The 25,990-nt window shown below is 37.6% G+C and overlaps 1 protein-coding gene and 1 pseudogene across 1 annotated transcript in view; both read right to left on the reverse strand.

The window, feature by feature from the left end:
• Nucleotides 1-23,577, reverse strand: part of RMDN2 (regulator of microtubule dynamics 2) — a 71,414-nt gene extending 47,837 nt beyond the window's left edge. Inside the window, exons 1-3 of the mRNA XM_004006014.6 lie at nucleotides 23,429-23,577; nucleotides 17,915-18,382; nucleotides 662-836 (exon numbers count right to left, since the gene is read on the reverse strand). Of these exons, the coding sequence (XP_004006063.1) occupies nucleotides 662-836; nucleotides 17,915-18,366 (627 nt within the window). The 5' untranslated portion in view covers nucleotides 18,367-18,382; nucleotides 23,429-23,577. The remainder of the gene's footprint in view (nucleotides 1-661; nucleotides 837-17,914; nucleotides 18,383-23,428) is intronic.
• On the reverse strand, nucleotides 15,957-16,543 carry LOC106991059 (large ribosomal subunit protein eL27-like; annotated as a pseudogene).
• Nucleotides 23,578-25,990: the final 2,413 nt, after the last annotated feature.

Genomic DNA, 25,990 nt, shown 5'->3' on the forward strand with positions numbered 1-25,990 from the left:
CAGGGTTTTTTCCAATGAGTCAGCTTTTCCCACCAGGTGGCCAAAATACATATTGGAGCTTCAGCTTCAGCATCAGTCCTTCCAATGAATATTCAGGGTTGACTTACTTTAGGATTGACTGATTTGATCTCCTTGCTGTCTAAGGGACTCTCAAGAGTTTTCTTCACAAGTTTGAAAACATCAGTTCCTTGATGTTCAGTTTTCTTTACAGCCCAACTCTCGCATCTATACATGACTACTGTAAAAACTATAGCTTTGGCTATATGAACTTTTGTCAGCAAAGTGATATCTCAGCTTTTTAATATGCTGTCTAGGTTTGTCATACCTTTTCTTCCAAGGAGCAAGTGTCTTTCAATTTCATGGCTGCAGTCACCATCTGCAGTGATTTTTTAGCCCAAGAAAATAAAATCTGTCACTGTTTCCACTTTTTCCCCATCTATATGCCATGAAGGGATGCGACTGAATGCCATGATCTTGGTTTTTTGAATAAACTTTTTTATTTAGTTTAAAAAAATTTTTAGTAATATTATTTTAAAAATTTACACCAGTCATTTCGCTTTTGTAAACTGTGACACAATTGTTGTGGTCATAACATGAATGGAAAAGTAAATTAAATAAAAATTAAAACTATACAAACAAGTTATTATCACGTATATCTCACCTTTTCTTTGTGGTCACAAAGCAGCTCAAAACTCTCCACTTTTTTGCCCTCATTCACTCGTAAATTATCAGCCATCTGAATAAGGGCATCTAAATTTAATTCCTCCACATGAGTGTTAAACGCCTTAGGGACTGGAAAACTCTGTTCTTCGGTGTCAGTATTAGCTGTAACATACCTAAAATTGCAGAAATAATCATCAACTCTCTGGAAAGTTATACTTTAATGGCCAGAGAGATCCTTTTGAAATGTAAGTCAAATCATTCTACTCTTAGGCTTGAAATCCTGCAATGGTACCTCCTTTCACTCAGAGAAAGCTCATGGACTAATCCCTGGAGGAGGGCATGACAACCCACCCCAGTATTCTTGCCTGGAGAATCACAGCAGCCTGTACAGTCTGTGGGGTCACAAAGGGTCAGACACGACTGAGCGACGAATCACATTTCCTAACAACAAAACTGGATGAGATTTGCCTCCCACCTCAATCGACTCTCTGACCTTATCTCCCAGCTTGTTTCTCATTCAGTCCATTGCATGCTGGCTGCCCAGCTACTCCTTAAACAAACCAGGACATTCCTACATCAAGACCTTTGCTTTCTGTTCCCACTGATGGGATGGCTCTTCCTTCAGTGCTGTGCTGCACTTAGTCACGCAGCCGTGTCCAGCTCTTTGCAACCCCATGGACAGTAGCCCACCATGTCCAGGGGGTTTCTCCAGGCAAGAATACTGGAGTGGGTTAGCATGCCCTTCTCCAGGGACTCTTCCTAACCCAGGGGTCAAACCCAGGTCTCCTGCATTGCAGGCGGATTCTTTACCATCTGAGCCATAATTCACACCTTCACCTCCTTCAAGTCTCTGTTGAACGTCATATCTCAATACAGCTCATCCAGACCACTTTATTTAACGTTGCAACCACTACTTCCCAACCCATGTGCATTTCCTTCACCAATCTCCCTTATCGTGCTTGACTTTTTTTTTATCTGCTGTAGTACATACTGTCTTCTGATACATTGTGTATTCTACTAACCTACTACATGTGTTATTTTTGTCAGGATCTCTCCCACTAGAATGCATGCTCCCTCACAACATGATCCCTAAAACAATTCTTTGTTTTATTAACTGATGTCATCAAGTGCCTAGAACAGCACCTGACACATAGGGGATACTCATTGGATACTGCTGAATGAATGATATATAGTTGTAGGAACTCGGAGGCAGTCAGGTATATATATAAATTAAATATATATATATTCATGTATTTATATATACATATGTATATACACACATATATTCACACACACACACACATATATATGTATAAATTTGTGGTTCAAGATGATGTTCTAACCCTTAGCTTAGTTGTTAAAAATTCATGCTACCTCTCACATTTCCTTTTTGGTGGCATATAATGCAACAATTTATTTTCATTTATTCACACATTACCTTGTTCTAAAAAAGATCTTAAGGAAGTATATAAGGATATATAACACAGAAGAGAATGAATTAGAAGTGGTGGGAAAAGATAAAAACAAAGTCAGATGTGAATAAGGCCAATAAAAAAGTACATATACTTTAGATACCTATACCCTTGCTAAAAGGCACATAAATGTGATTTCACATCTTCTAATAGCTGAAGCAGTCATAGTCTCCAGCAGATACTAACAAAGAGAAAGGAAGCAAGTTCTCGAGAGAAGTACACCTATTTTCAATACTGACTCAAATAAATTTTCTTCAAAGTCCTTATAAAGAAGACACTATATGATATTCAACTTCTGTAACAACATTATTAATGGCAACTTCATTCTTCTAATTGCTCAAACCAAAAATTTAGAATCATCCTTGACTTCTTTGTCTAACCTAAGCAACGTTCAGAAATCTCTGTTGTTTCTATCTTCAAAATATATCCAGGATCCAGCTGCCTTTACCCACTACTCCCCTGGTCTAGACCACCACCAGGTTACCTGTATTAATGCAATCCTGTCATGTCTCCCTGCTTTAGTCCTTGACCATTATAGTTTATTCTCAACATAGGAGCCACAATGGTCCTCTAAAAAGCTGAATCAGATCATGTAACCCTTTGCTCAAAACCCTCCAATGGGTGACAAAAGCATAGTAAGAATGTTAAGTCCTTAGAGTTATCTATAGGATCCTTTATAATTGAGTCCAGTACCTCTGACCTCATCTATCACTCTCCTGCTTGATCAGCACTCCAGGAATACTGGCTTCCTTCCTGCTTTAATATCTTCGTGTTTGCTGGTCTTTCTGCCTGCTATGTTCTCCACTGAGTATCTATGTTAACTTACCTCCTCACCTGTTGGACACCCTTATTCAAACATAATCTTCATATTATGGCAGATGCTATGGTTACCTACATAGCATACATTAGAAATCTACAAATTGCGGGACTAACAGAGTTTAGCAAGTTGGCTGCATATAATACTAAAATATGAGTCAGTTTCATTTCTAATATATTAGCAGCAAAAGCCTAAAAAACAAAATTAAATAAAGTATTTCACTTATGATGATCTCAGAGAATGCCAGACACCCAGGAATAAACTTAATAAAACATGTAGAAATTATATGGAGAAGATATAAAAGATATATTAAAAACTGCTTATAAAAGAACCTAAATTCATGAAAAAATATATCATGTTCATGGCTACAAACAACTGATATTGTAAATGAATGAATTCTCTCTAGATTACAGATTCAATGTAACTCCAATTTTATAAACCTAAGAAGAAATTTCATACAATTTAATGAAATGATTCTAAAAGTTACATGAAAAGGTAAACAGCCTAGAATAGTCAAAGCACTGTTAAGAAAGAGAACAGGGAGAGAAGACGTACCTCACCAGATATTAGACCTATCTTGCAGCTACAATAATTAAAGACAGACTGCAATTGGTAAAAGGATGGATGAGTAACTGAAAACAGAACAGAGTCAAGAAACAACCTCATACGCAAATGAAAAGTATGCTACAAGACAGACATGGCATGTCAGATTAGTCTTGCTTTAGCAGGTGGTTTCACAGATGCTTATTATATTGTTTATAATAGCAAACTAAGGAAATGAGTAAAAGTGGCACATGCATGGACCATTAATCAGAGTCTGCATAAACTAAAGGGTTTTTAGTACAATTCTATGCACCTGAGATACAGTAAGAAAATAATAACCAGAAGAAAGAAACTAGTTTAATATCAGACACTATTACTTAAACTAAAACCCACCAAACAGTACACTTTAGAAGGGTGAATTTTATGTTATACAAATAATATCTCAATAGAGATGATATTTTTTATAAGAAAAAACTGAATATTCTATAGCCATTAAATCAATTAAACCAGAACTTGTATGTCTATTCTAATAGAGAGAGGGAAAACACAGAATAGCTATATAGAGAGTTCCATCAATACATGTGAAGAATTTGATTTATTCAAATTCTAAGGAATTAAAAAAGAGGAAACATTACTTACATCATTTTATGAAGCTAGTAAAACTAATGCCAAAACCAAATAAGTACAGTAAAATAAGTAATAAAAATTATAGGCCAATTTCACATATAAATTTTGACACAAAAATCCTCCAGAATATCAGCCAAAAAATTTCAACACACATGAGAGGATGCATCATAACCAAATTGAGTTTATCTCATGAATTACAAGCACAGTTAACATTAGAAAACTTCTCTAGTGTAACAGATAAAATGAGGAAAACTATATGATCTTTATAATGGTCACCAAAATTTTTTTTTCAATGAATTCAATACCATTTCAAGACAAAAGAAATACCAAACCCATAAACAAGGAACAGAACTTCTTATAATAGAATATAAACCCCAAACCATGATACAGTTCACATATAATGATGAAACTTTATAAGCATTCTCTTTAAAATCAGAAATAGAGAAGGATATCCAATATTGTTGCTTCTATTTAACAGAGCACTGCAGGTTCTGTTAGCACAATATTAAAAGAAAAACAGAAAATAGATAAGAATTGGGAAATAAGAAACAGAACTGGTATTATTTGAAGATTATTCAATAAAAAGAAAATCTAGCTCCCTTCACCCAGCAAGAACACCACAAGAAGTTGTCTGTGAACCAGAAAGTAGGTTTTCACCAGATACTGAATCTGCTGTAACCTTGATCATGAGCTTCCCAGCCTCCAGAACTGTGAAAAAGAAATTTATGTTGTTTATAAGCTACCCATTCTATGGTACTTTTAGCAGCTCAAACAGACAGACAGTATTCAGTATTTAAATTGAAAGAAAATCTAACAGAGTTTACAGATGAGTAAATAAAACTAACATATATGATCAATTATCCCCATGGACAGAGGAGCCTGGCAGGCTATAGTCTATGGGAAAGCAAAGAATCAGACATGACTGAGTGACTAAGCACACAGGTTCCTATATCTGTAGAACAAGTTACAAAATGTAATTTTATAAAATATAGCCTTTTACTATAGGACTATATACAGGAAAAATATACAGTATCCAGGAAAAAATTCCACAAGAAGTTGGTAAGATTTTTCTATAGAAAATTATAAAATATCATCAGAGAACATTAAAACATGTTTAAATAGATAGGAAAAGATGTCATATCCACTGACAGAAAACCTTAACTTTAAACCAGTTTCATATGGTACCAAATTAATAGTTTTAACATAATTCCAATCAAAACCACAATGGTATTTTCCTATGGAACTTACCTGACTCTAAACAATATGGAAGCACAAGTGTAAAAAGAACCAAACCACTACTCAAGGAAATAGACAGATTCAATGCAATCCCAATCAAATTACCAATGACATTTTTTACAGAACTAGAACTTAAAATTATAAAATTTGCATATAAACAGAAAAAACTCCCAATAGCTCAACCAATCTTGAGAAAGAAGAATGAAGCTAGAGGGATCAGGCGTCCTGACTTCAGAGTACACTACAAAGCTACAGTAATCAAAACAGTGTGTTACTGGCACAAAAATAGACATATAAATCAATGGAACGGAACAGAAAGCCCAGAAATAAGCCACGCACTTATGGGCAATTAATTTACAATGGAGGCAATAATATAAAATGGACAATAACCAGTCTCTTTAATAAGTAGTGCTAGGAAAACTGGACAGTTACATGTAAAAGAAAGAAGTTATAACATTCTCTAACACCATATACAAAAATTAACTCAGAATGGATTAAAGAAGACCAGATGTAAGACCTAAATGTAAGACCAGATACTATAAAACTCCTAAAAGAAAACACAGGCAGAACACTCTTTGACATAAATTGCAGCAATATTTTTTGGGGGGATGTATCTCCTAAAGTAATGGAAATAAAAACAAAAACAAACAAATGGAACCTAATTAAACTTAAAAGCATTTGCACATCAAAGGAAACCATAAAGAAAAATGAAAAGACAACTGATACTGTGAGAAAATGTTTGCAAACAGTGCTACTGGCAAGGGATTAATTTCCAAAATATATAAATAGCTCATACAGCTTAACATAAAAAAATAATAAAAAATGGGCAGAAGACAAGTAGACATTTCTCCAAAGAAGATATAGAGATGACCAACAGACACATGAAAAAATGCTCAATATCACTAATTATTAGAGAAATGCAAACCAAAACTACAATGGATATCACTTCACACCAGTCAGAATAGCTATCATTAAAGAGTCTATAAGTAATAAGTGCTGGAGATGGTATGGAGAAAAATAAATCCTCCTACACTGTTGGTGGGAATGTAAATTTGTACAACCACTATGGAGAAAAGTATGGAAAGTCCTTAAAAAATAAAAAATTGAGTTACCATATGATCCTGCAATCCCACTCTTGAGCATATATCCAGAGAAAACTCTACAGCAAAAAATCATTTTACTGTACACTTGAAACAACCACAAAATTGTAAATTAACTGTACCTCAAAAAAAATTTGTTTAAGAGAAAAAAATAAGAAGAGCCAAGACAGTTTTAAAGAACAGATATCAGGACTATAATATAGAGAATAAAGCAATGATAAATCAGTGTGGTATTGGCATGACAATAGACAAACTGGCCAGAAAAACTAAGAAAGAGAACAACTAGCCTGGTCTCTCCTCCACATTAAAAAAAACACCCAAGTGCAAAAAAAATTGTGAAAAGGAATCTTCTACTTATAATTGGGCATTATTAAAAATTATAAGAAAGTTTTAAAAGCAAACTTTAAAAATAGGGCCTGGGAAATAAATATGCCTGGGAAAATATACAACACACATACTGACTTTGCGTTAGAGCTTAGATTTCCACTGGGGGCAAAACAACAACAACAACAACAACAGCATTTCATAGGTTATCTAATATCTAACAATCTTCCAACACTCTTTCAGCAGGCCTGGAAAAGTCTGCCCTCAAATGTCAAATTTACTTACAAACATTCATCTTCTAATAGGACTTTTCTGGCTTATTTTCTGTTTCAAATTTGACTAAGAATTGTGCCATTTTATGTATCTCTTTATTGTTGCACAATTGATTCCTTGCTTTAACAGAACAATAGCATACTTGCAGGCATAGTTTTATTATTTAAAGAGAAAATGACATTATTTGCTGTGAAAATAGTGTATTTATAGAAATATATCAGTAGTGAGTTGCATCAGAATATGCAAAAACATGTCTGCCTTCCGTACTGTGGCCTCTCTCCATATCAGGCATTCTGATTTAGTTCCTTTTGCCTAACCTTACCCACACACACCTAACTGCTCCTACATTAGAGACAGATGTCAGCAAGGAACCTCTAGGCCCTCATTCCTCCATGGAAACACTAAACGACAGACAGATTGAAACAGCTTTGTGGGAGATCTAAAAAGTACTCAAGGATTTGCAGCAATCAAGAAAAACCCATATTCAAATGGCAGAACACTTCACAGTGTTTTCACTCGCCCTTGCTTCACCCTTCCCTGGTATGGCACAGCATGGCTGGGAAAAAGTCATGCAGTTCTCAGCTCCTCCCTTAGGACAGAAGGAAGTGAGTGCATCTGGTTTGCAATGTTCTAGCATGTTGAGGGGCTTCCTAGAAAACTAGTTTCTGTTTAGCTTTCCTTAGAGTTCAGGCAGAAATGAAGGCATAATATGGGCATCATATTAGAGGCCAGCGAAAGTTGTGGCAATTACTGTGACATGTGAGAGCTACAGGGGAACCATAGACTAATGGATGCCTGGGCACAAGAGATTATGGGGAGAGGAATATTATAAGACACCTATGGTGCCAAGAAGAACAGAATGAGATTCTTATTGAAAAGATATTTTAAAATGGTTATGTATTTGGGGGAAAGCACATACTCAGGCCCTCAGAAAACTAATGCCTAGGAAAGACCTGAAAAGCCCATAAGTCTTTGTAATGGGCTAATTAGTGGGTCTTCCCTGTATACAGCCAATCTGCAAATCTAGAATAGATGGCTATTTTTTCAAAATGTACAATTTTCAACAAAAGATCACAAAGAATACAAAGTTCAGGGAAAGACTGCCCTTCAAATGAACAAAATAAATTTCCAGAACCTAAATACAGCCTTTGTGCTTATTGAGACAACAATTTTTAAAACAACAGCCTTAAATATGTTCAAAGAGTTAAAGGAAAAAAATGGAGAAAGAACAAAAGGAAATTGGGAAAATAAATGAACAAAAAGAGAAAACAAAGAGCTAGAAATTATTAAAAAGAGGACCAACAGAAATTCTGGAACATGAAAAGCAGTAAGTAGAGAAATCCACTGCTGCTGCTGCTGCTGCTGCTAAGTCACTTCAGTCGTGTCTGACTCTGTGCGACCCCATAGACGGCAGCCCACCAGGCTCCCCCATCCCTGGGATTCTCCACTAGAAAGGATCAAGAAAATACTTGAACAAGCAGAAGAAAGAAGCAGGAAATCTGAAGATAAAACACTTAAAACTATTGAGTCTGAAGAGTCAAAAGAAAAAAAGAATGAAGAAATAGAGCCTAGGAGACTTTATGGAACATCATAAATCAGGCCAATGTATATATTATAAGAGTCACAGAAAGAGAAGAAAGAAAGATGCAGAGAGCTTATTTTGAAGAATAATGGCCAAAAACTCCCCAAATTTGAGAAAAGACATGGATATATAAATACAAGAAGTTCGATTAACTCCAAATAGGATGAACGCAAAGAGATTCACACCAAGACACATACTCAAACTGAGGGACATTATGACAAATCATAAAAATCTTGAAATCAGCAAAAGAAAAGCAAATCATTACAAAAGAAGTGAAGTAAAGAAGTAAAGTTGCTCAGTCGTGTCTGACTCTTTGCGACCCCACGGACTGTAGCCTACCAGGCTCTTCCCATGGGATTTTCCAGGCAAGAGTACTGGAGTGCATTGCCATTTCCAAAGTGATCCTCAATAAAATCACCACCAGGCTTCTCAGAAGAAACCTTGCAAACCCAAAGACAACAGGGTGATATATTTAAAGGGCTGAAAGAAAAAAACTATCAGCCAAGAAGTATATATCCTTAAAGGAAAACTGTTCTTGAAGACATGATAGAGAAATTAAGGCATTCCCAAATAAACAAAAAAATGAGGGTGCTCATTACCTCTAGACCTGCCTTACAAGAAATGGTAAAGGGAGTTCTTCCAGTTAAAACAAAGGCTATTAGGCAGGACTAATTTGAAGTCATATGAAAATACAGTTTTCTGGTAACAGTAAATAAAAATGTGGTTAAATATAAAAATTAGCATTATTGTAATTCTGGCTCATAATTCCATTTTTATTCTCTTACAGTATTTAAAAGAGAAAAGTACTAATGTAAAAAAAAGGAGTATAAAAATAATGATAAATCTAGCTAACAGCTATACAACTATATAGACGTAATATGTGATATCAATAACATAAATAGGGGAGTAAAGTTGTAAAGGAGAAAGCTTTTATATACAGTTGAAGTTAAGTTGGTATCAGTTTAAAATAGATTGCTATTACTTTAGGATGTTAATCATAATGCCCACGCTAAACACACAAACATATCTACAGAATATACACAAAAGTAAATGAGAAAGGAATAAAAAATGTATCACCATAAAAAAATTAAGTCAACACAAAGGAACGAAGTAAGGGGGGAATGAAGGACAACAGGGTATAAGATACATGGAAACGAAATAACAAAAAGGCAACTACTAGTAATTGGATTTAAATGTAAATGGATTAAATTCTCCAATCAAAAGACTCAGGTTGGTAGTATGGATGAAATATCAGGATCAACTGTATGGAGTCTATAAAAGACTCACTTTAGAACTGAGGACACATAGGTAGAAAGTAAAAGGATGAAAAAAGATATTCAATGTAAAATAATATCCAAAAGAGAACAGGGGTGGCTATATTAATATCAGATAAAATCAACTAAGTCTAAAACTTATGAGACAAAGAAGAACATTTTATAATTATAAAAGATTCAATTTAACAAGCATATATAACAATAATAAACATATATATAATAAACATTAGAGCTTCTAAATATATGAAGCAAACACTGGCATAATCGAAGTGAGAAATAGCAACATAAAAATATAAAACTCTTTAGAGAAAACAAAGGAAAAGCTTCATGGCATTGTATTTGGCAATGACTTCTTGGATATGACATCAAAAGCACAAACAAAATAAAAAATAGATAAACAGCTTCAAAATGTGTCAAAGGACACAATCAATAGTGAAAGGCAATCCACACAATGGGAGAAAATGCAAATCAAAACCATAAAGAGACACACCTCACCCTCATTAGGACAGCTATTATCAAAAAAACCAAAATAACAAGTATTGACAGGGATGTGAAGAAACTTGAGTCCTTTTGTGTTCTTAGAGGAATATAAAATGGTGCAGTTACTATGGAAAAAAGTATGATAGTTCTTTAGAAAATTAAAATAGATTTATCATATGATCTAGTAATTCCATTTCTAGGCGTAAATCAAAAGAACTGAAAGTAGGGCCTAGAGGAGATAATTTATATACCTGTGTTCACAGCAGCATTATTCATTATTCAAAAGGCAGAAGCAACCAAAGCAAACATCAACAGAGAGTGAATGAGAAAAATGTGGTATACATATACAATGGAATACTATTCCGCCTTAAAAAGGGAAATGCTGACACACGCTACAGTATGGATGAAACTTGGGAACACTATGCCAAGTGAAACAAGCCGATCACAAAAAGACAAATACTGTATAACTCCACTTATAGGAGGTACCTAGAGGAATCAAATTTACAGAGACAGCAAGTAGAATAGCAGCTGTCAAGAAGCTAGGGGAAGAGAGGACTGGGGAGCTATTACTTATTGGGTATGCTACTGCTGCTGCTGCTAAGTCGCTTCAGTCGTGTCCGACTCTGTGCGACCCCATAGACGGCAGCCCACCAGGCTCCCCCATCCCTGGGATCCTCCAGGCAAGAACACTGGAGTGGGGTGCCATTTCCTTCTCCCATGCATGAAAGTGAAAAGTGAAAGTGAAGTTGCTCGGCTATGTCCGACTCATGACAGATAGTGATGGTTGCACAACAGTATGAATGCACTTAATGCCACCAACCTTAAAAGTGGCTATAATAATGAACTTTGTGTGTGCATTTCACACAACAAAAAAATTAAAATAGAAAAGGAAGTATGATACACTAAAAGGAAAAAAAAACATGAGAGTAGAATTATCTTAGTACAAATGATATTAACTTAGGGGGCATTTTATTATGACAAATAATTGAAAATAATTCAAATTTGTTCCCTCTACAGAAACCAATTTTTTTCTAAATATTTTTAATTCTTATATGACTTTCCATGTTATTCTGATGAACATATTTATAAACTTTATTAATAGAATGGAAAAAACTAATTAAAATTTTGGAGACATGTTTTAAAATAAAAATTTTATTAAAATTTTTTTAAAATAAAAATTTTGGAAAAAAATCTAAAAATTTTCGCTTTAAAAAAGTCATAAAAATCTCTGATTTCAGAGTTTTCTGAATTCTCATATACATACACAAATGTGTATTAAAACTATTTAATTAATATATCTGGTTTCAATATATTCTATTTCTGACAGTATGTTTTTATTTATGATTTGATCCTTGTGTAGTATAAAAACATTGTCTATCAGTGGGATGTCTGGCATGAGAAATAGGGCTAGCAAGGCTGATATAAATAGGAATTAGTAAACTAATATAGATCTATAGATTATATAGGAATACTATTTTAATGACTAGAGTAGAGTAAAAGAAGATGTTAAACTCTCTAAGAATGTAACACATTTAGAAGACCTATTTATCAAAACTTGATGTTATTTTCAGACCACAAAAGCATTACAACAGTAACTCAGAAATTTGGGACTAGGCAATCGGTAAGCAGTAAATCTGTTAAAAGCCAGAAACAGATGAATAATCGTTGACTTCCATATTCCAATGTTAATAAACTATCTTTAAAAAATACAGAAATTAACATTAAATTTAGACTGTAATGTAGAAATCTTTTTCAGAAAGTGCAATCAAGCTTAGCAACGGAGACTTCTTGAAACCTGAGCAGTGATTTCTATAGCCTATATACTATGCCTGCAGGGAGAGCTTCTTGTTTGAGCTGCCCTTCCAAGAGAGGGTAAAGTCTAAGGTTGACCTTATTTTAGGAATTTCATTAAGTGAAGATTTGTCTTCATCTTTAAATGAGAGAGCATTGTTTTTGTCTTCAAAGGGATCTGAGGTAACCATTTTGAGGTAAGGCAAAGCCACTAGCATTTTTACAAAATGAAGTAAATTCAACATTATGGAGAATAGGGAAAGTTGCACTTTGAGAGGGATGCTGTTGAACCATAGCTGGAGAAGTGTTTCTACTGTGACTTTGAGAAGAGGGATAAACAGAATTGCTTCTTAACTGGTCTCCTTCTTGATTATCATTGTCAATTCCATGTTGTTCAGAGGAACAGGAAATAAAACTTGGAGTAAGCATGGTTGCTGTGCTTTGACACAAGGTAGCAACAGTGTCCGGATAGGCAGAGGAATTCCTTTTTGATTTAGAACTCATAAAATATGTAGTGTTATATTCAGGAGAATAAGAGTGTATATATTTTTCAGCACCAGTAATATTCGAGTTTTTGGAAATGATTTCAACTTCATTTGGATTAAATATGCATGAACTACTTGCATCAAAAGTACTAGCAGTCTCATAACAGGAAATTATACTTAATTTCGGGGCAGAGAAAACACTTCTGGATCTAAAGTGAAAATGTTCTGAGGCCGACTTTAAATCACTGAAGCTGGTTTTTTCTTCAGAATCAAAGTTAGCTCTACTTTGTACACAATGAAGGGACGTACTGCTTTTCCGAAATTTAGGAAATAAAGAATGTCTTCTTTCAAGGAAAGCTGAGTAAAAAGACATGCTTGATGAAGATGAGGAAATTTTACTTCCTTTACGTGAACGGCCTTTAAGCATCGGAGAAGGATGAGCTGCTTTAAAATCAAGAAATTTTGTTGGCTGAAAAACAGAAGAGGCTCCACGATGCAGGAGGTCTGAAGTAAGTTGATCTGCAGGACATTTTGGTGGGCAGTTCTGCTCCTCTTTGCAGCAACTGGAGTGAGAAAAGTGTCAAATGAGGAAAAAAGAACAGGGAGCACAGCTGGAAACCTGCCAAGCGTCCTGAAGAATAATAGCTACCTTATCAATATGGAAACAGGGAATAAGAAATTAAGACAGGTGAAGTTGATGGTTACCCAGATGTACCCCCAAAGAATGCCTAAGTCTAAAAGATTATTTCTAACTACCTACACAGTGCCTGCCCACTCTACTAAACCTTGGGGAGATAAATTGAAAGACTCAGGGTGGTAGGCAGAAAGAAAGGTCAGGGGAAAATAGAACAGAGGGCACCAAAACAAATGGGTTCCCTGTAGGTGAAGGGGGAACTTCCTGTTTTTAAAATAATTAAGTCATAATATCTGTTTCAGACTAGTGAACTAACAGATTTGAAGGAGTTGATAAGCACAATAAACGTATACCCCACTGGCTAATGCTATTTTAAAATATTAATCATGGATAAAGCAGAAGCTCTCTGGAGAGAATAGTTCAGATAAATATCCAGATATTCAGTTACTGTGGGAAACTAAAGGAAGCCTTAAAGCTTGGTTTATGAACATTTCAATGTTCTTTAGCACATGAAACATACGGAGACGTGTTTTGTTTTCTTTTTAAAGGCTTACCTTAAGCATTTTCCCATACTGAATTTAATACAAAGCAAATCTTTCCCTTCCTTTCTAAGCCATCATCCTTAGCCATAAAAATGTCCTGTGTAGGTGGAACAGGTTAGATGCTGAATGCTTAAGCTGCATATAGAATTAACATGGCAATAACATAGAATATGATGATAGCAGATTCTAGAATCTAATGACATCAGTTTAAAATAAAATTGTTCTATGGCTCATCTTTCTGAAAAACTGCAATTCATGTGACTGTGGAATGTGTATTCTAACTTCAAAGCTAAATTTATCTTGGCAATTAAGCATGGCATCCAATTACACGGGCCACATGCACAGATTATGGAGGTCTACTGTTATACTGTAACCCATTTAAAGGCAAGATTAACAAAACTATTAGAATACCGTCCTCTTCCTTTTCCACCTATGACATAAGACACTCCCTCAACAAGCTTCTCCATATCCTGCATACTGTAATACTACATCTTGCTTTTGTTCCCTTTCTAACAACCTTCTTTGGGAAACCCTTGAATAAATCCCTTTCAAAGCTCTCTAATTCTCACCGTACCATTGTCAGTTTATAGTCTAATTTTATCCAACATTCAAATGAATTAATCTGTTCCTGTTTCATGGTTGCTGGTAGAAGACACATGATTCTTGCATAAGAGACAGAGGACTTTGCTACTCACAGCAAATTAAGCAGTGTGATCACCCGCTTATTTATGTTGGTTTTCCTTGACCTCAGGACCCACAAGGGCAATGTGGAGAGCCCAGAGACACTTAATATCTAGTGAGCTGCCGTTTCAAAGAAGGCACACCAAGCTCAGGGAATCCCCCACTTTTAGAGCAAGCAGTAACCAAATCTGTTCAATCTGTTTTTAGTCCAGAAGGGAAACACTGCCTCATTCTTCAGAGTTTCTCATCACAAACCAGAGAATGGCCTGGAGAGAGAGGCCGCACCAACCTTACACCCGTCACAAAAATGAACTCAAAATGGGCCACAAACTTATATATAATATGTAAAACTATGAAGCTCCTAGAAGATAACATGGGAGAAAATCTAGATAAATTTGGCAATGAATTTTTAAATAACAATACCAAAGGCATGATCCATGAAAGAAACAGCTGATAAGCTTCTGCTCTGAGAAAGATAATGTCAAGAGAATGAGAAGCTACAGACTAAGAGAAAGTATTTGCAAAATACTTGCAAAGAATAGGGACTTGAAAAGGGACCGTTATCCAAAATATACGATGACCTCTTAAAACTCAACAATATAAAAATGAACAATCTCATTTAAAAAATGGGCCACAGACCTTAACAGATACCTCACCAAGGATGCACAAATGGTAAACAAGCATATGAAACGATGTTCCACGATATGCCATTAGAGAAATAGAAACTAAAGCAACAATGTGATGCTATTGCATACCTATTAGAATGGTCAAAATCCAACACTGACAACACCAAATGCTTGTGAGGATGTACAGCAGCAGGAGTTCATTGCTTCTGGGAATTCAAAATGGTAGAGCCACTTTGGAAAACAGCTGGAGGTTTTCTACATAACTAAGCATATACTTACCATACAATCCAGTAATCATGCTCCTTGGTAATTCCCCAAATGAAACGAAAATTTCTGTCTACTCAAAAACCTGTACATGAATGGTTACTGGAGCAATTTTCACAATTACTAAAACTTGGACCTGACCAAGATGTCCTTCAGTAGGCGAATGGATAAACTGTGGTATATCCAGACAATGGAACATTACTCAGTGCTAAAAAGAAATGTGCTATTAATGCACTATGAAAAAGTACAGAGGAAACTTAAATACACATTACTAAGTAAAAGACATCAAGTTGACTACATACTATATGATTCCAACAATATGACATTCTAGAAAAGGCAAAACAGTAGAGAAAGTATAAAGATCAGAGGTTGCCAAGGGTTTAAGGGGAGAGAGGGATAAACTGGCAGAGCACAGAGGATTTTTAGGGCAGTGTAAGACCAGCAAGAACAAATGGTTCTTCTAGAATACATGAGTTTGAAAACTAGATAATTCTATTAAGTGAGCAAGGTTGTATGGCCCAGGTAGTCTCTTAAAGCCCAAATGAAATGGACAAACAATGAATTTTATTATGGGGTATTACTTTAACCTAAACGGAAATAAAATCTGATTTTTGAAAGGGAGATTTCTAAAGCTTTATATAACACTGTGATACAAATAACACCGTTTTTTTGGCCTGGGGTGGGGTGGGGTTTAATGACTGAACAAGACAGACAAGACTGAAGCTTCTGGAAAAACTATTTGTTCTTGCTGGTCTTGTATCTCTCCTCGAACTTGAACTTGGCTTCTCGTCAGGCTTTGCATTTGACAGCAGGGTCTCTGAAGATATTCTTGTTGGCAACAGTTTCGTCCAAGGGGATACCCACAGAGTACGTTGTGGGCCTGAGGTGATTATCATGATAAACTTTCACGAAAGACTTGATCTTTGACCTCTTGGCCATGGCAGCTGTCACTCTGCAGGGAGAGTGATTAGTTCCAGCCACCAGGGCATGGCTGTGGGCTGTGTCTGAGGTGCCGTCTTCAATGCTCTTCACGATGACCACTTTGTGTCCTTAGTAGTGACTGGCCAGGGCCAGCATCGCATTCCCGGGTTTCATGAACTTGCTCATTTCGGCAGCTACCACTCGGGACGACAGCAGAAAACTAAATAATTATTTTAAACCCATGGTTTGATAGAGCAATACAAGTAAAAGATTGACAGCCTGGCCTATTTCAGTCCAGGGGGTCACAAAGAGACGGATATGACTCGGGGATTGAACAACAACAAGCATTGACCTCAAAAGACTTGATTAATCATTTGCATTTCTTCATGTATGAAATCACCTTTAAATCCCTTCTTTGTTTCCTTTCTCTAGATCCCTCCTCCTTCTCCCAATTCTATATTCAGCAGATCACCTATTAATTTAAGTAATAGTTATTGTCATCTACTCGGCTTTCCTGGCAGCTCAGCAATAAAGCATCTGCCTGTAATACAGGAGCCACAGAAGACGGAGGGTTCGATTCCTGGGTTGGGAAGATTCCCTGGGGAAGAGAATGGCAATCCATTCCAGTATTCTTGCCTGGAGAATCCAATGGACAGAGGAGTGTGATGGGCTGCAGTCCATAGGGTCACAGAGTCAGACATGACTGAAGTGACTTGGCACATACACATGGTGGTAGGCATAAGAACAGGTGTTAGGAATACGGTGATGAAAACATCCTTGCCCTGATGAATTTCAGGCTATGTTACATTCACTGGTGCATCCTTATTTACTTTCCTATTTTACTCCTTAGAAACACTAGTCAGGCACAATTCCTTTTTTTCATAAATCATTTGTTTTTCCCCCAAAGGATATTATTCATGCTTTGACTTTAGAATCCAATGAATTATCCCATGTAAGGATGAGTCACTGAGTCACTTGTACTTATTAAGTCACTGAGTCACTTGTACATTCTCGACTCTTTTTAGGTCTGTACTGCCCAATTCAGTAGCCACTGCTGCCATGTGACTGTTTAATTTTAAATTAATTACAATACAATGAGATTAAAACTTTTCAGTTCCTCAGCTGCACAAGCTACACTTCAAGTGCTTAAGAGTTACGCATGGCTTGTGGCTACCATACTGGGCAGACAGATTTAGATCCTTTCTACGATCACAGAAAGTTTTATTAGACCACTTATTGGACAGTTCTTAATTACATGAGGGGTCAGAGACTGGCCACATTTAAAATCAGGTTGCACATGTTGGCAAACGATCACTGTCTTCCTCATACTCATGTGACACCACCAGCACTAGTAAGTTACTTATATTCTCTTTGTCAATGAGCTCTAAACTAAAATACTGACCTCCACTGAATATGGTTTTAATTATAACATAAGCCACAACAATCACTCCTTTTTAATGCCTTGTTATTAAATAGTAACAGCATATTTGACTGGGAATGTATAATGAAAATACCTAAATAATAGCAATACTGCAATAAACAATCAATTTAACATAGAAAACATCTTAAAGAAACTTACCCTCCCTCACTTTCTGCTTCCTCTGAACTATTACTTGTTGCTGAACTTTGAACTGTGGCAAGCCTTCTTTTTCTAGCTCTGTGCTGAGGACTTATCTTGTGAACAGTTACCTTCCCTCCAAGTTCACCTTGTATATACTCCTCCAGCTTTGGAATGGCTTCTTTAAGAACTCTGATTTCCTTTTTGAGTTCTTCCATATTTGTCAGTAATTCATTTAACTTCTCCAGTATTTGAAGCTGCCTTCCTTGAAAGATCTCTGTTGTTCCTTGGCCACTAGGCACTTCATCTTGCAAAGTCATCAGATCAAGCGAATTACCCAGAGAAAGAAATTTAGGCAAATCCATTGCTGTCCTTGGTTTACGAACCTTGTGATACCACAAAAGCAGCAAGCTGATTCCGGCAGTTCCCACCACAATGCCAAGTATCATTTCTCTATTTGTGGAATGAGGCATTTCTTAGGTTTTGTTTCTAAAAAAAAAAAAAAAAAAGTAAATGAACATTATTTCTGTCTTTGCCCAGGAGGAAAATACTGGAGTTTTTTTCCCCATCAACAAAAATCAAGTCTGCATCATCACAAAAAATTTAATAACACTTGATAAATCACAAACTAAAATAAATTATGAGTAATTGCCTCTATACGGCAATTACTATCTGAGTTTCCCCAATGGCTCAGCAGTAAAGAATCCACTTATAATGCAGGAGATGTGGCAGAAACCACGGGTTCAATCCCTGGGTCGGAAAGATCCCCTGGAAAAGGAAATGGCAACTCACTCTAGTATTCCTGCCTGGAAACTCCCATGGATAGAGAAGCCTGGCAGGTCGCAACAGAGGTGGACACGACTTAGCGACTAAACGACAACAAAAAACCAAACTGCCTCTATAATGTATGTGGGTGAGTAGAAATACTACCTTTAAGGATATTACTGACAGCCAATGTAAAGTATCACCTTTAATTCAGAATCTGTATTCTATACATCTGATCTGAAATTTACTCTTTATCATGTATTGTTAAAGGGCATGACAGGTAAAAGCATCGTTATAAATTTCTGAAAAAAACTATTTCTGAATTCAAATTATGCCTAACTGTATCTGAACCTCTTATTTGCATAAAATTAACTTTGCGACGCTATGGACTGTAGCTAGTGTGCTAATGTCTGGGTTTTACTTTATCTTTCAGGAAAGCCCAAGAGAAAGCTTTTCCTTAGCATCTAGTTCACATTTCGTACTCCAGTTTAGAGTGATCAACAACATTTTAAAATGGGCTTTGGGATATATAATATAGAGAAAGTTTTGGCTTGCTTGTACCCACTTCATCTTCTGCTTTATTCAATGCGGAAAGCAGACACTTGAATGTACGTGCAGGCTTCACCTCATTTCTTCTGACCAGGAGTTCTGCTTCTTAGTCATAGTTCTACTTCTGTCTGAGGCCTTAATGCTTTTATTTTCTTTCAAATGTTCACTTACTTTTAAAGTAACAAAAAACTAATTTCTTTGACTCCTTCCTCCTTCTGAACTTTCACCATTTGCATTAAAGACCTAAGCTCTGGCTCATCTAATTCCACATAACCTCAGCTACCTTGACAAAATGCACCATAATCTTTCTTTACTTTATCCCTTCTTCACTAGTTTTATTGCTTATCACTGTTCTTAAAGTCAGAAGGCCACTAAAGGAAAACAATAGTATAAATCTTTCCGCCACGTAAAGTTACAGCAAGAAGGCTGTCATCTCCTGTCTCAGGAAGCAGGCCCTCACAAGATACTGAATCTGCCAGTGCCCTGATCTTGGATTTCTTAGACTATAAAATAACGAAAAATAAATTTTTGCTGTATATAAGCCACCCAATCTACAGGATTTTGTTATTGCAGTCGAAATGGCCTAAGACATCATCTCTAAAGCAGGCAGATTTTGAAAAAAAGGACTAAACAAAAAAACCAAGTAGAGCCTATAGTATCAAGCAGTCTAAAACATATATAGCTAAAAGGAAGTAGGGGTACCAAAAAAAAAACCCCAAAAACTTAAAAGGAAAAATGGCCAAAAAAATTCCAAGTTGGACAAAGCCTATAAACCCAAAAAGCCAAGAAGATCAACATAATCCAAGAAAAATAAAATCAAACCAAGGCCACACATTATTAAAATGCTGAAAGCTAGTGGGAAATCTTAAAAGCACCCAGTGATGGGGGAAAAAAAGACACTACTTACAGAGAAAGAAGATAAGATTACAGCACACAGTGTCTCAGAGACGTCACCTTAGAAACTAATCAAGCAAGAAAGCAATGGAGTGACACCTTGAAAGGGCTGAAAGAAACGTTCAACTTGCATTTCTATACCCAGTAAAATATTTTTCAGAAATGAGGGTATTTTAAACAAAGAAGTATTTAAAATACTATTTTAAATATCACTGAAAATACTATTTATTTTAAAAATTGAACTATTTTAATATTTTAAAGACTATTTTAAACAAACAAAAGTTGAGAGAATCCTTTACCAGCAGCCATTCACGATAAAAAATGCTAATGGGGTTCATCAGGCAGAAGTAAAGTGATAACCATAGAAATTTGGAATTATGCAAAGGATGAAGAACATCAGTGGTGGCCAACATGTGGCAAAATATGAAAGTCATTTTTTTCTCATTTTAAGATCGATTCATTAAATACTTGCTTATTACAGCAAAAAATGACAGTAACATCATGAGGTTTTTATCAGATGTAGAAGTAAGAAAGTAGGATAACAACAGCACAAAGGATAAGGGAAAAAGAAAATCTGCTGTCGTAAGGGCCCTGGGTTATAAAGCAGTGTTATAGTAAGTTCAAGATCCCAGTTGTAAGCCCCAGGGCAACCACGCAAAAGACAAAAACAATCACACCAAAAAAACCCAAAAACTTCCACAAAAATATAAATAATCAGCCAAAAGTGGCAATAATAATGGGAAAACTGAAGCTATTTCAATTAGTCCACATGAAGTCAGGAAAAGAGGGCAAAGAACAAATGGGCAACCAGAAAACTAGAAGAAAAGAAATGTCATGACGATACTGGAAAACAGCACCAAAAGATGGAGAAATAACATTTTTGTTTGTCAATGGAAAAGATCCAGCTTCTTTTAAAGAAAGATTAAATAAATGACAGTAAAAGAGAGACTAGAGCATCGCTGCAATTAACATGAGAAGGCAGAGAGGATGGATGTCTCCAGCGCACAAGTACAGAGGCCGACCTCTGATGGAAACACAAACCATTCATTAGAGTAATGAAAGAGAAGACAGATTATGTAAGCAGGTTCAAGAAGGCGGGTAGATGTGATGGTGGGACCTTACGAAAGTTCTCTTCGATTGCTTCACTATTCTGAGTGAAATGGGAACAAAATAAACCACTGAGGGGGAGAACGGGAGGAAGTAGTACGGTAAAGATGCAAATTCTGAATTCAGTTGTAGACCTGAAATACGCCTCCCTATGGCTCATAGCCTATAATCTCACATACTGAAGCGAAGCATTACTGGGATTACCTGGCGGTCCCGTGGGTTAGGACTGGGTGCTTCCACTGCAGTGGTCTGGGTTCAGTCCCTGGCTGGGTAACTAAGATATCACAAATTATACAGTGTGGCCAAAAATTGTTTTAATTGAAAAAAAAAAAAGGCATTACTCTTATACTCTAAACAGTCAAATAAATATGTTTCAATGATGCCCCGTGGAAGAGAAAGACTAAGACTCTATTACCAAGAAGTCTTCCTAAAAGAAACTTTATTATTTATTTTTATTTTATTTGGCTATGCCGCACAGCACACAGAATCCTAGTTCCCTGATCAGGGATCAAACCTGTGCTCCCTGCAGTGAAACCATAGAGTCCTAACCACTGGACTGGCAAGGAAGTCCCAAGAATATCTCTCTTTAGATTCCTCTGTAATATACTAGACTACAAGCATTGAACACATGGATTACCCTATTTGGATATATTACTGCATCACAGGTTTAAATATAAAAGAACTAATGCTTTTTAAATAATAACTTTCCAGAAACTATCTTGCGTATTGGTGAATATTATATCCAAGAGACTTAAGAATTACTTCTCCTGAAGCCAAAGGTTCCAGTAGCAAGCCTGTGTGCTTAATCTGGCCTACCTGAATTCAGGATATAGTTTGCGCTTGTGCTTTGTCGCTCAGTCGTGTTGGACTCTTTGAGAACCCATGGACCGTAGCCTGTCAGGTTCCTCTGTCCATGGGATTCTCCAGGCAAGAATACTACAGTAAATTGCTATGCCCTCCTCCAGGGGGATCTTCCCAACCCAGGGATCCAACCCAGGTCTCCTGCATTGCAGGCAGTCGCTTTAACCTGAGCCACCAGGGAAGCCCAGATTAATCATATGCTAAGTATTATTTCTGCCACATGTTTCAATTTGTAAGGTGCTAATAATAATGTACAATAAGATACAATTTTATTACAAATTATTGGTAGCTAAAATTAATATGTAATACATAATTAAAAGATTTGCAGAGATGAGAATTAAGAATTCTGTTGACATAGTAAATCATCAAAATGTTGATTCTACAGAAACTTCTACATTAAAATTCCTTTGTAGAACATGTCATAAAAAATTAACTTCAGAAAACATTTAATTTTTATGTTCCAGTTTCAATTAAAATTAATTTTCAGATATGGAAAGTATGCTTTACCAAGTTATTTACCAGTGCTTTCAAACAGTATTTAGCATATACATTCACTTAGTTCTTCAGCAGATTCGTAGCGGGGAAATACATAAAATACAGAACTCTGATAAACTCGGAAGACGGATGAAAACTTGTGCAAATCAGGTAAAAGTACACAGTACGGGTTACAAGTGACCATGAGTTTTAAGCATAAGGGAATTCCCTGAGACCTTGAATTAGCGATTAGATTCCCCACAGCGACCTGGATAACTCGACACTTTCTAAGTGAATTCTAATAATACTCTTATTTCATTCGGTTTTCACTTTTTCCCTCCTACTTAATAATTCTTTATTTCGGGCTCCCTGATGTTTGCCTTATTTGCAAATGTTTGTCGAACTAAAAATCTAGCCTTCATTCTCTGTAAAACAAATAGAGAATCCGAGTTTGCCAAAACAAAACAAAAAACGTTTGCCGAAGGCTGGAAGGTATTAAAGACCCAGGGAGCTCAAGCGAGAGGAAGGCAAGTGTCTCCGGCGGAAACTCAGCTGGGTCTGCTGCCTCCGCCTGGCTGAGGCAACACGCTGCCCGTTCCCCACGCACCCCAAGCCCGGGGCCCGCGCGGAAATACTGGCGACCTCTGGGGTCGAAGGCGGCGCTGGAGGAAGCCGCTGTAAACCCGCTCTGCGGCCCCCAAAATACCCAGCACCGCGGGCCAGCGGGAGGATGCCCACTAGCAAGGCGGCGGCCGACAGGACGCCTGCACGACCCGGAAGTGCGGTGGCCGCCGCCGGAAGTGCCGCTTGGGCCCTCGGCTTTCGGTCCTTGCCCGTGTCCCACCCCGGCCCGCAGAGACGCACACTGCCAACCCGCTCCCGCACCTGTTTTCGCGGCGCTGGTCTCTCTGCCGTCGGAGACCTGGGACCTGCTAGCGGGGTGATCGGGAGCGAAGCGGCGGGCGGACAGTAGTCCGGGAGCTTCCGAGTCCCAAGGTCCAGCGCCGCGGTTGCAGCGTCCTGACCCAGCTACCGGAGGCGCCGGGGGAGGGGCCGGCTCCACTCGCCCCGCGGGCTCCCGCCTCTTCCCGCTGGCGGTCAACTCACCGGGGCGGGGGCCCGGCGCATCTTTTACAAAAGGAGACAAGTGCGCCCTACCTGGCGCCTCGACCCGCATCGGACTTTGCCGCCGGGTTGTCGCCTCCCCCAAAGCTCAATTCCCCGCCCTGACCACCGCGCCCTGGCTCAGGGCCATCCGCGGAGGTTCGGCGCGTTCTTGCTGCCTCCGGCGCGCTGTCGTCCATCGCTGAGGCTCCCCAAACCCACCTCCTTGCCTTAGTATCATTCTTTTTCTCTGCCGTTTTCTAGATAATAATCTTGAACCGTCCACATGACAGAGTCAAACGTGATGTCTTGCACGAATTACTGATCAAGTTATCCTAACTTTGACTCACTTTCTTTTTATTTTTAATTGGGGGATAATTGTTTTGCAATACTGTGTTGATATCTGCCATACATCACCATGAATCAGTCACAGGTATGCATATATATTCTGGGTCCTGAACACCAGCCCCCCCCCACACCCCACGCCGCCCATCTCCCTCCCCATCCTTCCTGTCTAGGTTGTCACAGAGCGCTGGGTTGAACTCCCTGCGTCACACAGAAAATTCCCTCTTGCTATCTATTTTACATATGGTAATTGTATATTTCCAGTTAATTTTCTCAGTTCTTCCTACCCTCTCCTTTGTCCTTCCCCCAACCCCCACCATGGTCCTGAGTTGCCTTTAGGTAAAAACCTTTTTCTTCTCAGATGCTTAACAACAGAGATTTTATCCAGCTTCACCTTGTGTGGTTTGTGTCAACATAAGGAAAATAAGATTCTGTCAAATGGACTATTAAAAAAAACTGCACACTCACTCTTTCTGTATTGTCCTTGCTTTGAGCTTTAAATTTAGGCTTGCAGGAAACTTGGTCTTGAGTAGTAGATTTCCTACCAGTGTGTTGAATGGAATTAAAAATGGATGCATCTATCAATCCCTCCTCCCACGAAAACCACCAAAAAGCTGCTCTGAAGAGTCAGAAGACTAATTTCACAGTCCATATGAAGCTATTTACTAAAGGAGCTTCTATAGGACCTTTAAGACTATAAAATGTTTTCTGAGCTTTAGGAAAGCTATATTTAAGAGTAAGTAAGCCTGCTGCTACTGCTGCTAAGTCACTTCAGCCGTGTCCGACTCTGTGCGACCCCATAGACGGCAGCCTAGCCAAGTCATTTTATTAAAACTAAGTTATATTTTGGAAGACAGCAAACTAATGTGTGTGTGCTCAGTCTCTAGGTTGTGTCTGACTCTAACCCCTGGGACTGTAACCCGCTGGACTCTCCATGGGGTATTCTAGGCATGAGTACAGGAGTGGGTTGCCATTTCCTCCTCCTCGGGATCTTCCCAACCCAGGGATGGAACCAGCGTCTCCCCTTGAGTCTCCTGCATTGGCAAGTGGATTCTTTACCACTGAGCCACCTGGGAAGCCCCAAAGTCATTTTCTTAAAGCAATGTTATATTTTGGAAGACAGCAGACTAATATTTAGCATCTAAGATTTGAAACTGCAAAGCAGTCCCTTCTAAGAACCACTTTTGTTCACATCTTGTGGTTTGCAAGGATATTACAATATGATGCTAATGTTTGCTCTATGTAAACAGAATACAAAATGTAAACCTGTCCAGCAGGTTTACATAGGTTTCTCTTTAAACAAGATTTTTTTCCTAAAGAAATTCAGCTCTCTTCGATAACACTTAAAAGGTTTGGAAGCGCCTTGAGATGTAAGCTTTTCCAGGAGTCCATTCAATTGTTCACCACTGTTCCCCCAGCAGACATCACAGAAGAGGTCTGCAACAAAAATGTGGAATACGGGCTGAGAACAGTACCTTACCAACCCCCTGCTCCAAAAGAAAGTGCTGACTTGTTCTTCACATTCAGGGAGTAGGGTAAAAGAGCCAGATTCTTTCATAGGCCTGTGTGGCACCTGTTTCCCCTTGATTATGTTTCTTGAGCAGTAAAAATTATCTGGGACGTAGAAACTTAGTGGTAGCCATTGATCTTTGGCAAAGTTAAAACCAAAAAGTAAAACAAGAGGAGCTGTATTTGCCAGGCATTGTAGGAATGCTATGAAAGAGAAGGAATGACTCCACCTGCCTCTACTAGGAATGAGGTCTAAATGTCTGATGGGAAAAAGAAAATCACTAGGAATCTCAGTAGACTCAATGGACATGAGTTTGAACAAACTGTAGGAGACAGTGAAGGACAGGGAAGCCTGGCGAGCTACAGTCCATGGGGTCACAGAGCGGAACAGGACTGAGCAAATGAACAGCAACAACAAACGAATCTCAGAGACATTGTTTGTCATGAACTGAATGTTTATTTTCCTCCAAAATTCATTATATTTAATGC

This window comes from Ovis aries, chromosome 3 (assembly GCF_016772045.2).
Source record: "Ovis aries strain OAR_USU_Benz2616 breed Rambouillet chromosome 3, ARS-UI_Ramb_v3.0, whole genome shotgun sequence".
Taxonomy (NCBI): domain Eukaryota; kingdom Metazoa; phylum Chordata; class Mammalia; order Artiodactyla; family Bovidae; genus Ovis; species Ovis aries.